The following is a 13,966-nucleotide window of genomic DNA, read 5'->3' on the forward strand; positions in this document are numbered from 1 at the left end:
TCTGTGGAAGTTTGGTGCTCAGAACTCAACCACCTTCCATTATTCATTTTTCTGCAAAGCACAATTAATACTTCTTATATCCTCCTTTTCTCTTATCATAGGAACGTTGATAAAAGAATATTGTTTTTTTAGTGCTACCTTGAAATATTGTTCATTAAACTTTACTTCTGTTCGTCCTGTTCTAAATTTTGTTCCTTTGTAATGATGCGAACTGTTCTGATCGGAATTCCGAAATCAAGCAATAAGAAACACACAATTCAAAAAACCTTTCACACCATCGTTGAAAATCAAAGCTCCAGGAACAAATCTTTCCCACATTAAATCTGAAGCAACGTTTTCAGCATTTGTAGCCTAGTTGGCTGAAAGTACAATAACAAGAAAACCGGACGTATAGGCTATAAGCCATGACGCAAACGACACATTGTGTAAAGCCGCGACGCGTGCTGAGTATTCCGTGAGTCACAGTTGGGTGGTCTGATAAAAATAAACTTATGATCCTATCCCCTTCTATGACACAATCTCTCTGATTTATAAGAAAAGCGCTCCAAAGCTTTTTCCCTAGGAAAAACCTTCCAAAATGAGTCTTATGGAATGAAAATGTGAATCGGTTAAAGGGTTTAATAGTAATTAATCCCGTATTTCACAATATTGCAAAATTATAAAACGTGAATTAGAGTAGCAGTTTTACCAGTGCTGTAGTTATAAAACTATCAGATGGTATACTACGAAAGTTTAGAAAATTTGAATTTATTCGCTAAAACTTGAGAGGGAAGTTGTTGGTATTTTGATTTTTCTGAATACCCATCCAGGGTCGCCTCGATGGGAGGTCACACTGATCTGCGAAAAATTTTCCTAATTCGGAAAATTTGGGGAGAAGTAAAATGCATATTTGTGTTTAAACTTTAATAAACTTTTAATAATGAAAAATTTAATAATGAGAATTAAATTAAAAAAAAAATACACACACACACAGGCATTAATGTCCATTAAGTCAGATATTGCTGGGCGATATCTTTTTACGTTTTTATTTTTGAAAAATCATTTAAAGAAAACATAAACCATCATTAAGAAGCAGAAAGTATGCACAATTTTTCTAATCAAAACAAAAAAAGGACCGTACACTCTCTAATACAGTTCTGAGTGTTGACACACCATAAAATAGGAAAAATGCTTTCCACACCAATTCAAAAATTAAATCTATTTACTCAGCTTAGTTTTCAAAGCAACACAAATAAAACTTAACCCTTAAGAGTGATTTTTTAAAAACTTTTTTACGTTGTTAGGCTTTTATACATTGTTTAAACATTCGAAAAAATGTTTAAGAAAATAATAATTTAATTTAACATTTTTAGGTAAAGTGTTTTTAAGGGTTATTTTTCTCTTTTTTGAGAGGGGGGAGCTCTTACTCAAAGGGGGAAATCCAAAGCATTGGAGACGATGCGCCAACGGTCTTGGGGGGATGGGCTAACCTGCATTTTGCTAGTGCAACAAATACTTCAGACTAAAATATCCCAAGGATATTGATTAATAATTTAAAATACACCTAACTGTTCCCCTCACTATCAAATGCACTGTTTCCTCACTGTAGGAAATTTTTATTTTTCATAAAAACACAAAACACAAGAAGTAGGCTAGCATATTCAAGCGTACGAAAAGTACAGTCAGCAAATGCTGAAAAAAATCAATCTATTTTTATTTAAAACTAGCGGTACCCGCACGGCTTTGCCCGTACTAGAAAATTAAAAGGTCATTTGGTTTGCCCGTATATTTACAAACAATGGATGATGAATTTGTCGCCACTTTGTTATGTTAATTTGCTTGTCTATGTGATGCTTGTTCCCTGGTATGACAATTTGGTAATTTAATCGTCCACGTTATGATAATATGCTCGGTAAAATGTTCTTAAAATTGGAATAGAAAAAGAACAAAATCGAATTTTCGAAAAATCGCTTCGAGGTGCTCACCTCTATGCTAAGAACTAATTTTGGGCCGAATTTCATGAAAATCGGCCAAACGGTCTAGGCGCTACGCGTGTAACAGACTTTCAGCTTTATTATTAGTAAAGATTAGGAATAGTGCTGCAACATACAAGTTGAAAATTGATTTAATAGCACCTTCATTGTATGTTTTATTGATTAATATTAGCAAGAGAGAATCAATCTTGCAGAGCTAAAGAGTTATATACAACCTCAGTCTTATAGTTTCATTCCGCCTATAGGCTGACCCTTAAAGAAGTAGCAAACCTATGCCTTCACTTTTGAACTTTGAAAACGCAACTAAAGCCGCCTTCGCGCCGCTTCTTTTGGAATACCTTTCTAACTAATTCATAACTATAAATCTTCGATTATCCGGAAATCTTTTAACTGGGATCTTGTTTAACCTACGACAGTTTACTTGGAGATATTTCGATAATTGGAAATCTGGCGCGGTAGTCTCATTGGCGTTAATAATTTTATTTTGGTAATCCTGCTGATTTATAGTAACCCTATGTAAATAGATGATTCCGTTCTCTTTGTTTAGCTTTGCAACGAAACATACCTCTCGCGCAGGTTCTGGAGTCAAAAATTGACGTGAATGAAGAAAGATCGCCAGATTCCGAATTATCGAAATATCCCCGTTTTCTTCAATAACATTTCATTGTCAAGTATGTAAACATTTTCCTCACATGACACCGGGGTTAGTCATTCCTATTAGATGCACCGAATCGTTGCTGAAATTCTACCTTATCTTTATTTTTTTCCTTTTTCCAAACTCACAGCAACACTTGTGTGTAATATAAATAACTTGTGTAAGTAGGAGGAAAATGAATTTTAAAAAACTCTCATAATTTGTTATCAAGAATAGTAAAATAAAGGAATAAAAGTGAATTTGTCAGCCTATACTTTAAATTAACACTGCTAAGTGATACGTATTATTTTAGTAAAACTTCTCCCATCGTCCAAATATCCTTAAACTCTATCCGAGTTGATCACTTTCGAGATTTTAAAATGCAGTAAAACCTCTCAATAAGAGACACTTAAGGGGCTGGACAACTTATTCTTTAAATAGAGATGTCCCTTCTTCTGAGGTAGGTGAATGGCTACATGCTATGTACTTACCACAGTATAATTTCATAAGAAATGTAAACTAATAGGACTTAAGATTAAGTATTGAAAGAATAAAATTAAGAATTATGCAAACTGTTAAAAAAATATAAGTTAAAATTTTACCAAACACTATGTAGTAACCAAGTTTTGTTTCTGATTTTCATTATTTACAGTTTGAATTTATGTTTTAAATGATTTGTTTGATGTCATGTAATCTACAATGCAAAAACCAGTGTGATTACATTTCAAGTTTTCTATAAAAAGCCTGTCATGGGCGGCATTCTATCTTTCTGGGGTGAGCATGAAGAAATTGATGAAAGAGAAAAGTGTAAATGTAGGCATCAGAAAGAAATTTAAAATACATATTTATTTATTTGCATGTTAATGTAAAACACTTTTATTACTTAATTTTTGGACAAAAAGGGAACCTTGAGTTCCAATAAATTTGATTTTTCTAATGCCATTTATGCATATTTTGTTGTAATTTTTCTCTGTGACTGTCCCTTAAGTAGAGTGTCTCTTAATTAGAGGTAAAATATGGAGGTCCTTATTGAAAGAGACTAAGAGCTGAAAAAGTGTCCTTTAAAGGAGGTACTATACGTATATTGATCCATTCTGCTGAGAGTTCCTATGTGAGAAAAGATATATGTGATTGAAAACTTTTTTTTTCTCCTTTTCCTTTGAATGAGTTTGGAAATTTTCTTATTACGAAAAATAGAAAACGAACCATAGTTAGGGGGAAAGAAAAATCAATGCCTGCGTCAATATAAGGACTATTTTCACCGTTCAATATTTTACAAATTCAAACAACCGTTTCTGTTTTAAGTTAGTTATTTTTGAAGAGATTTAAGTGTTGATATTGAAAACACCTCTTCAAATAAAGATGGATTAGGCAGTTTTTGATAGAATTCTCAATTAGGAAAACTTTTCATTCATTAATCAAAAATCTTTATCCTTTAATACTCCAACACAAGTAAGGAAATGTATTTGAAGAAAAAAAAAGAAAAGAAAAAGGAATGAAAATAGGAGAGTGTGTATGTGTGTAGTTCACATAGCATTTTGAATCATTGCCGCTCTAAATTTTCTTACGCAGATGGATTTTTATCCTCATTAACAATCAAAAATCTTTATTTTTACCCATCACACAGGAAAAAACTAATGAGCAACTAAATAAAATAAAACAAACGAATAAGAAAATATAAACAAGTATTTAAAATCTCTTTAAACGTGACGATTAACTAGGAAAACGTTTTCAGTTTTATTACTATCCATAATCTCAGGAAAAAATATAAAATGAAATAATAGCGGGGAAAACTAGAAAATATATATCCGGATATGTGTACTCTGATCCTAACAAGTAAACAAAGCAGTGATATTTAGTGTAGTTTCCATTGCAAAAGCTCTTTGCATAATTATTTTCCTCCTTAAGTTATTTTCTTTGTTTTTTGAACATCTTACAGTTCACTCGTTGTTTACCGAAAAAGAGTTAAATAATGACCCACGCTACGACGTGACAAATATACTACAAAATTGAATGATATTCAGGGAAATGGTCAAATGGATTACTGCCGTACAGCTTTGCGGGTTAGAGGTTGGATCGACAAAACTAGCATGTTCTACTGAACAACCGATGTTGAGTACAAGGTAGAAGGAACTTTATTTTTACATATTCTTCAGCGGAAAATATTTTGAGCGCCTTTTGAAGATGATGTAAGAAGTGTTGAACAGGATATAAACTGAAACAGCTCGATTACATTTAAAAATAATTTTCTGACCTCAACTTTTAAAGTAATTAAATAAGTAAAGGGAAGTGAACAAATGTGTAATGAACAAAATATAAATCAAATGAAAAATCAATGGAATCGAAGCAGAGGAGGAAAGTTTTAAAAAAAGCAGAATCACAAGTCTAACAATTTTAGGAAAGGTCAAAAAACTATTTCCCTAGTTTAGAAGAAGAAAAAGCAGCAAATGATTTTTTCCCTATCTTAATTAAAAAAACAAGCTTTATCGACAATTTCAGCAAAACTATTAGCAATAACTTAGTTATTTAGCTTGAAATGAACCTTGGGATAATTGCTTTTGATCGCGTATTTAGGATTAAATTTTAGTTTATTGCACTTACAGTGAGTTAAAATCTTCTTGTGAGGTAAAACGGCTATTTCTAGCTGTTAACTACAATAATAAACTAAAATGAGAATTAAAACTACTCTTTCCTACAGCCAGCAAGCTGTAGACACAATACTAATCTCAAGACTTGAAAAAATTACTAAAATCCATGGTCTGTGGCAAAGGGTCCTAGAAGATCTCTGACAGGGAGTAATTCCTCTTTGTTTGAAAATTGGAATAGAATAAACACTCAAAATAGTTACTTTATTGAAGTGATTTCCGATGGGAAAAAAATCCGCATACACAAATTATTTTACGCGGTGTTTTTTTTAACTAACTTAATACCTTAATATTAAGTTCACTTATCAGGTTTTTTGAGGTTGGTTTATAAAATACTGCAAAAAAAGTTAAGCATACCAGTATTGGCCACTTCAAGATTTAATACTCACTAATATTGACCACCAGTGAAGAAAATTTCTAAACTGTGGGTCTAGAATATTAATTACTTCATTCGAAACTCAATGAGCGTATTCTAGTCCAACTCTTCCCAAATCGTCCCATTTTCTAAAAACGCCAGAACTTCAATTTCTTCAATTTTTATCCATTTTTTCCCAAACCTCAAATTTGATCCAGTAGTAGCCACACCAAAATCTGAAAATTTCAGTAGTGGCCATCTGAATTTACATTACTTTATTATTCAAACAAAAATGATGAATGAAATTGATTCAATATGATAGTTACATTAAATACCAATACATTAATCACATTATTAATGGTTCATTTCTTTCTTCAAAGCATATAAGTAACTTTGAAGTGGCCACTAGTGACGTAATGGTCACTACTGGTGTGTTTACCTTATCTATTCTAAGGCTACCGTGGAGCCCCTTCATTAGTGTAAAAAAAAAGTGCTCAACAAACAAGAAATAATATTCCTCTCATGAACAAACAAGAAATAATAAATATTCCTCTCATGACTTTCTTGTTGTGCGTTGAGCAATTTTCTGCACCGATGAAGAGGCTCCTCTGTTTCTGTAAAACAGCAGTAGTATTTTCTTTACAATTTGTGTTGGTACGTTGGCTTTTTCAATTTACTCATGGATTATAAGCATATTGTAAATTATTTTTCTTTCATTCTTTTCTATTTTCCATGAAATTTTCTCATCAGAATCTTAGGAACCATATAGATTTCAACAATCAACTAAAACGGATTGAACAATTTCGATGAATCAATATAAAAAGGGATTAGGAACAGGACTCATACATGTATTTTAATTACGATTTCTGTTCTAAACTTAAAGAATAGAGTATTTTTTCCGTTTATTATATGCAATAATATTAGCGTTAAAAATGTTGAAGTCATTTCAAGTATACTAGGACTCGTCCACAAATGATGTTATTCTTTAAAGGGGAGAGGGGCTCGGGAAATCGTGAGGAGGAGAGAGGGCGTAACAAAAAGTACTCCATAATATATTTTGTTTAAAATAAAATATATTTTTTAAAATAGCAATATATTTATGAAACATAGCGGAACGTTTGACAAGGAAAAAGGGGGGGGGGGGAGGTAAGATGAAGGGTGACACTTTGTAAAAAGTGGGGGATTGAGTAAAATCAGTTTTAAAATAAAGCGATCTCTAGTCGCATTTTGGAACCAAAAACTTTGATTTGACGCCTAGATTTTCAATCCAAGTGCCTAATTTGACACCATAAGTTTTGGAGCACATTGACGCTTTTCTTTCCAGACTCATTGGGATTAGAACCTAGGATTGGTCCGATAAATAAATTTACAAAAATAATTTTCAAGTGCAATCAATTTAGTTCTTAAAAAAGTATTTTCTTTTGTATACTTCACAAATATGCAATCGGCTGTGTGTAGCCTACAGTAGTGTATACCAGCAGCATGTTTAATTTAAAAAAATATTAGGATACATATATTTTATTCATTAAAAATAGCACTTATGCGGTTTCCATTAATACACCTGGAATACTAAGCGCCATCATGACGCATAACTTTCACTTCTTATTTCTAAAACTGGGTCAAATATGCTGAAATAAGTGTGACTTATTTATGGACAGCCTTTATGAAAATTTCGCATCAATGTCTGAATTTAAAGAAGAGACAAAACTCATTGAAGATTAAATACATTTTATTCAAAATTTATACAACACACAGCAGCCTGATTGCACCTTAAATATGGTGTAAAATATAAGGACGATAGATTGAACCCAATTACAGCAATACGTATATCATTACATGGCTTAAGAAATAGATATTTATCTCTACTAAAATTATGCTCAGAATACTGTTGGAATTCATCTCACTTTTCAATGACTGCGTGGTTAAAACACACATTTAAAATACGTATAATTAGACTTCAACACTTAAGTCGAAGGTATTAAGTACAATTACAGCACGACAACTTTGGCAACTTAGGAAGGAGATGGCATCTCTTCCGGCGTGATATCCCTTTTGAATTTGATCGATTTTGAAACATTTGAACCTCTCCGTTTTGTTAATCTCCTGTAAATTTGGCAAATCAAGAACTGAAAGGATGAACACTGCATAGGTCTAATATTTTACATGGGCACAATTCGAGATTTAGAAACACACTTAATATGTAGTTCAGAAGAAAATGAGTGACTTTTTAAAATTTTTTAAAACTTTGAATATGTAGTACAATATGCACAGTAATACAGCACTCTGCTCCATCACTGAATGTTTATTGGTATCATTTTTTCTCATGTAATACTGTGAATATTCTCTATTTACAGTATTTCGCTCTGCAAAGCAATTCTCTCTTTCCTGTAACACTTATGATCCACTTTAGACACGCTCTCGCTTTTGTTGTGTACAGGGTATGGGAAAAGCAAAATACGTTCTGTAATCCGAGTGCTTTATAGTCCGAACTTCCTTGAATAAAATGCCTTGTTCTGAGTAGTTAAATTTTCACTTATAAGGAAAAAGTTTCTTGGTGTTTCAATATATACTTGTACAGGCATAACTACAATTTATGGCAAAGTAATTTGCAACGAAATTTAACTAATATGCTTTTAAACATATACTAGTCAATGCAGTATTGCAAAAACTAATTTAAAAAATGCATTTGGCAATACATAGAAAAATTAATGCATTTTGGACAAAATTATGGCTAATGTGTATTTTAAACGATTAATACATAATTTAATTAATATTAAGTTAAAGTTAATTAAGTTTAAATTTGGTCAAGTTAATTAGTTATTTTCAGGAATTAATACATTCACTCTGCACTTATGGTAGTAAAGGAAATTCTTAACTAAAATGTTTTTAAACACTTACTGCAGTAACAGCAGAATCGCAGTAACACCAACTTTAAAAAAAAAAAAGTTCTATACTTGGCAATGCATTGAAAAAGTAATATCTTTTGGACAAAGCCATGTTCCTTGTGTACGTATTTTAAGGAATAAAAGAATTAATACATTCAACTCTGCACTCATGATAATAAATGAATAATTTAAAAAAGAAAAAAGAAATCTATGAAATAGTTTGTAACGTAAACAGCAAATGATTCTCATATCCAATATGATGACTTAAGATTTGAAAATACTTGCAGTGAAAAAATGCAAATGTTATAATTTAGATGGCATAATTTTTAGTGGAATACAATCATTTTCTTACTTTTACAGCTCTATCCTGGACCGTCTGTACGTTATCATTTCAGAAATAGCGCTAATTGTGTGGAAATTACCAAGCACTTGTACGTTAATTCTTTATCATTTCGTCGAAAAGCAGTTGCCAATATCAGATTCATGTTCTAAGTTTTACAGCGTTGCTCCAGAATGTCTATACAAGTTTTCCGGCACGTCGTCAGTTGTTAACGTCTGGGAAAAGCCTAGAATGTCCAGAATAGATCTGCTAGGGCACTTGGGCTACGTATATAAACTTTTATGCCAAAACTATTTTTTTATGCAATTAAATTGTTTAGACCAATGAAGAGCTCAGCCTTTCAATACAAGGTTATGGTACAAAGCCAACAAACAACATGTTCAAAATCTAACGATGACGTAGTTTTGGTGAACGTATCTTTGAGAAAGATGTGAAAATGCAAGAAACTTTTTCAATAAATTACAATGAAATGCATGTGCGAAGGCGAGGATCAGGTTTCTGACAAAATAAGATTAATCAAATAAAAAAAGTCTCACAGGTGGTATTGACTCTATGTACATCTTTACAAGTTGCAAATTTGTTCCGACAAAATAAGATTCGTTGTCCTTTGATGTTTTATGTAAAACACTAGGAAAAATCCATCCACAAATGAAGCTTAGCAAGCGAATCAACCCACAAAAAATCCTTCTGACGTTTCGAATGAGAAACAAGACAATGATTAAAACGTTCCAGTGTACAGTTTTAAAAACATCTGGGAGAAATCGAACAAATTGTGGAACCGAATCATAAGTTCTCAGAATAAGTTTTACGTCTTGGTGGCATTGATCGGTGTATTTCCAGCCTCCACCGACTTATTTGAATTGGAATTTGACGTGGAATTGGTGTGGTTGATAGGAGTGGTAACTGTCGCTTTGGCGGCCTGGTTCTGACGTTCTTGTTCGTTCAATTCCTTGATCGCTTGGGCCTCTTTTTTGAGTTTCATTCGGCGGTTCTGGAACCATATTTTGATCTGTCGTTCGGTGAGACAGAGCGCATGCGCCATTTCAATCCGACGCCGTCGAGTAAGGTAGTGGTTGGTGTGGAATTCTTTTTCCAATTCCAGTGTTTGGTATCGAGTGTATGTCTGTCGTCCTCTTCTTCTCATACCATTTGCACCTGCAAAAAATATATCATTAGTTTAAACGCATACAGAACATAAATAAACAATAGTAACACTTTTAACATTGAATTATTCCGACTATCACTTGGGAAAACATTTAGTAAGAACATTATTTACTTGCTCTCGTATCAACATATTTAACATTAAATACAAGATATTATGCACTTTATCACAACTAACTTCATGAAATTTGGTGAAAGAGGTTAACTGAGAGTAAGGTCTTGACAAAAAATTGTATTCGGTAAAGGTTTTTTTTATTCTTGCCTTTTTCCCGAAAATTTCGAAAACAAACTTTTCCATCTTTATGCTTTCGCCAAAGATTTCGATTTCGCATACTTCATTTTAGATCCCATTTGACACGTCCGTTGTGAGTTAAATGTTGCACAGATATACAGATTTAAAGAATTGAGGGGATTCTATAAACATGATAGTCTATGCCTCATTGAATCCAAAATGCTTTAAAGTAAACAAGTGTATGGCATTAAAACCAATTAACAATAAATTAAAACAAACGATAAAAGTTCTGAGAAAAAAATGTAAAATAGAAAACTAGGGCTGAAAAATCTAACTCTTGGAATAAGTTATATCGGTTTTCATATATATAACGATTTTATTTTGCTACAATTAATGATGATTAGCTTTGGTCACATTTCATTGTTGTGCACACGCTTTATGTTTAAATTTTTCGATTTTTTTTTTGAGCAATCACAATTTCTAATTGCTTTCATTTGACCGTCCTTGATGCTTCGTTTCTTTTTCCACCCCTCCGTCCTCTTCAGGCGTGGTTTTTCCGGTCCTGAGCACTGTCCCCCGGTAGCCGCTTCTCCTGGTCAGTGGCGTTCATGTCCTACACACATGTACGCTCATACACACTCACACGTGCCTTTACACACACGCCAATGTGCATGCACATAGGTCTACGCACACACACAAGCTTACACATACACATATACAACTATACACACGTAACCGCACAAGAGGAGGGGCAGGCTTGGGGGGACAGGAACCGTTTCTAGAAACAATAACTCCAATGTAGAGTTCTGTTGCAACTCGTGATTGCGAAAAACCTAATTTTAATTCAACATTTCAGAATTCAAATTAATTTTCTTTTTAAACTTATTTTCTTTTACTGTTGATTTTGATTATTGAATCTAAAATATTTAACAGTGTAATTAAGAGCTTGGTAGTACAGCATTAAAATTAATAAGCGCCAATCACAACTTTTTTTAAGCGGAAAAAAATAAATAAAAACAAGTAAACAATATAAAAAAAGAAAATAATAACTTCTACATTACAAGTGAAAGAAAACGAAAACTGAGAAAATCCAAGATTAACTCCTGCCACGCCTTAATTTCGCAAGTATTTTATTACAAGTTTTCAATTCTTTCTTTTTATATTTTGAACGAAATTTCATTTTAGAATAACAATTATACTCACTCAATTTAAAATACTAAAAAGAGTAATTAAGCGCTTGATAGCATGGTTTAAAATTAATTAGCAACAGCCAGTTTCTTTACAAGTTAAGAAGATCTAGAATAAAGATAAAAGCATGCTTGAAAAGTCCAAATCTCTCTTACGAGAGAGAGGGGATAAGGGGGAATAGAAAAGTTAAAACCATACGTTTTTATGTATCGCTGATCCTTCGCCACTTCTCGCCCATTGACGGCAGCCATTGCTTAAAGCCGCCATCGTTCGAAAGCGTTTAAGAAAACGTAATTTTTTACCTCCGCTCGTAAAAAGCGGCAATATCATCGAGGTGCGGGACATTATGTAAGTAGCCAGTTATAGGTTCCCAGCGAAACCTTATGGCCACTTTGAAAGCGATAAAATGGAACAATAACCTGTCAAACGGCCCATAAAGCGAGAACTCGAAGCGCTATAAAATCTTTCACCACTGACAGCCTATTGCAGGATTTTACAATCCGCGATTAACCAGACATCACTTTTTCCGTCGCAGCTGCTTTGCCGATGATCTCCGATCTTTTCGAGAAGTTTTTTGCACTGAAGTGAAGCGATGACAATTTCGAGAAAGTTTATTTATTTATTTTTTTTTCAATTATTCCAACTTTGACGGTGTTTTAAAAATATGTGCTGTATGCATAATAAAAAATATTTATTCTCAAGGTGAACGCTTAACAAAAAAAAAAAAAAAAAAAAAAACTGCGATTTCCCGCATTTCTTATTAATTTAACTGTCAGGAACATTCCAGGTGTTATATAAAAACGCTTGTGTTACAAGATAATTAGTGCTCTCTCTAAAATACGTATAAAATTCATTATATATTCAATACATATTTCAATCATACTGGTGATATAATACGAAGTATAACAAAGAAAACAACTATTCAATTCAAAATTATACTATTCTGCAATAAAAAGGAATAGAGCCATGTAAACAGTAAAGCTTATAAAAAAATTTAAAAAAAACTAAATTCTACGGACAGTGTCACTACAATTGAACTTTACAAATGAGGCAGGGAGAAGCAAAGGGATGTAAGTGGCAAAATTAAAAATTTGGAGATAACCAGTATAAATGGGAGGCGGACCCCTCCTCTGTCTTAGGGCAAGCGATAGTACTAGTTGTCCTGGTAGGTGCTGCTGTGCAGCATGATTTAGAAAAAAATTCAATAAAAACCTACCTAGGACGTTATCTTTATAGTCGTTTTACTCAAAACTTGAAAATGTCCACTTACAGCCCTTTGCTTCTTACTGCCTCAAATGACTTTCAAATTTTCCTTCTGAGATGTTGAGTAGTTGTAGGGGGGCTTATAGCATTTTACGTCGGGTTGGTTACATGCCCTTTTTTTTTAAAGCAATTAATAACACATCATGATATGGCTTACGTAAATTCATGCTACATACATTGAATTGATTTTCTTTTCATTTGACTAAGACCCATCATATTTGTGTAGTGCACGTTTACTAACCTGCAAACTGCATTATTTGTGTCTCAGAAGTACATCGAAACTGGTGCAAGAAAATTAGGCTCTGCAAAAAAAATAGCAGAATAGCTTTTTCTTTTTGCTTTAGCAAACGTATCGCTGTTTTCTTGAACTGGATCTGTTCTTTGTAATCCCTAAACCCATCTTGAATTCAATTATTATTGCAAATGTGAATATAAAAAAAAAAGAAAAGAAAAGAGAAATCGGTGGTATCACTTAGGTAGCTCTAACAGTTCTAAACTAGATTGCTGACCTATTTTCAATGTCCTCGAAGTTTTGAAACCGAATGTTCGTGTTAAAGAAACAGGGCCATTCCACGAAAAAGTCAAATCTTTGTCTCGTACGTGACGGTTCATATATTTCAATAAAAAGTAATAATTGAAAATGGTAACGATATAATTTTTGCTAAAGAAATGACACATAAGTCTATAATTTGTTAAGTAGGAAAAAAAAAGATTCATTAATATTTTAAAGTTATTTTTTAATTAAATATATGAAGTGTCACGTGCGGTACAAATTGCTCGTTTTCCGTGGAATGGTCTAACAGTAAAATTATTTGGGTCATTATTTATTACAATATCGTTACTTGAATAACTTCAGCAGAGAAACGGTGTGATTCTTTTCGATTTTGTTTCAAGTCGCGGAACTACGTTTCATACATTTTTTTTTTCATTATAAATACTACATCTGCATGTTGAAGTTACATAAAAGTTTGATGAAAAATTGGGCTGAATTATTTTGCTGTTGTATTGTTAGTTAAAAGTTGAAGCGTGTAGAAAATTTGGGGACGACTTCATTGAATCAGCATTGTAAGAAATACTGGTGAATTGCAAGGCAGAAATTAGTTCAACATTCTTTAGATAGGCATTACATGTAAAAATTAGTCTATCATTCTTTACATGGTACTTTCTTCGCAATGCAGTATCAAAGAGAAACAGTTTTAACGTACCTGCAAGTTGTGAGTTGAAAAGAACTTAAAAAAAATAAGTTTAATGCTTAAGTGAGATTTTCAAAAATCGAAGAATTAACTTCAC

General features: G+C 32.7%; 1 protein-coding gene across 1 annotated transcript in view; it reads right to left on the bottom strand.

The window, feature by feature from the left end:
• Nucleotides 1-7,318: 7,318 nt before the first annotated feature.
• Nucleotides 7,319-13,966, bottom strand: part of LOC129221873 (homeotic protein ultrabithorax-like) — a 53,762-nt gene continuing 47,114 nt past the window's right edge. The window contains exon 2 of the mRNA XM_054856240.1: nucleotides 7,319-9,987. Coding sequence (XP_054712215.1) covers nucleotides 9,638-9,987 — 350 coding nt within the window. The 3' untranslated portion in view covers nucleotides 7,319-9,637. The remainder of the gene's footprint in view (nucleotides 9,988-13,966) is intronic.

The sequence above is a fragment of the Uloborus diversus genome, chromosome 5, assembly GCF_026930045.1.
Source record: "Uloborus diversus isolate 005 chromosome 5, Udiv.v.3.1, whole genome shotgun sequence".
NCBI classification, from domain to species: domain Eukaryota; kingdom Metazoa; phylum Arthropoda; class Arachnida; order Araneae; family Uloboridae; genus Uloborus; species Uloborus diversus.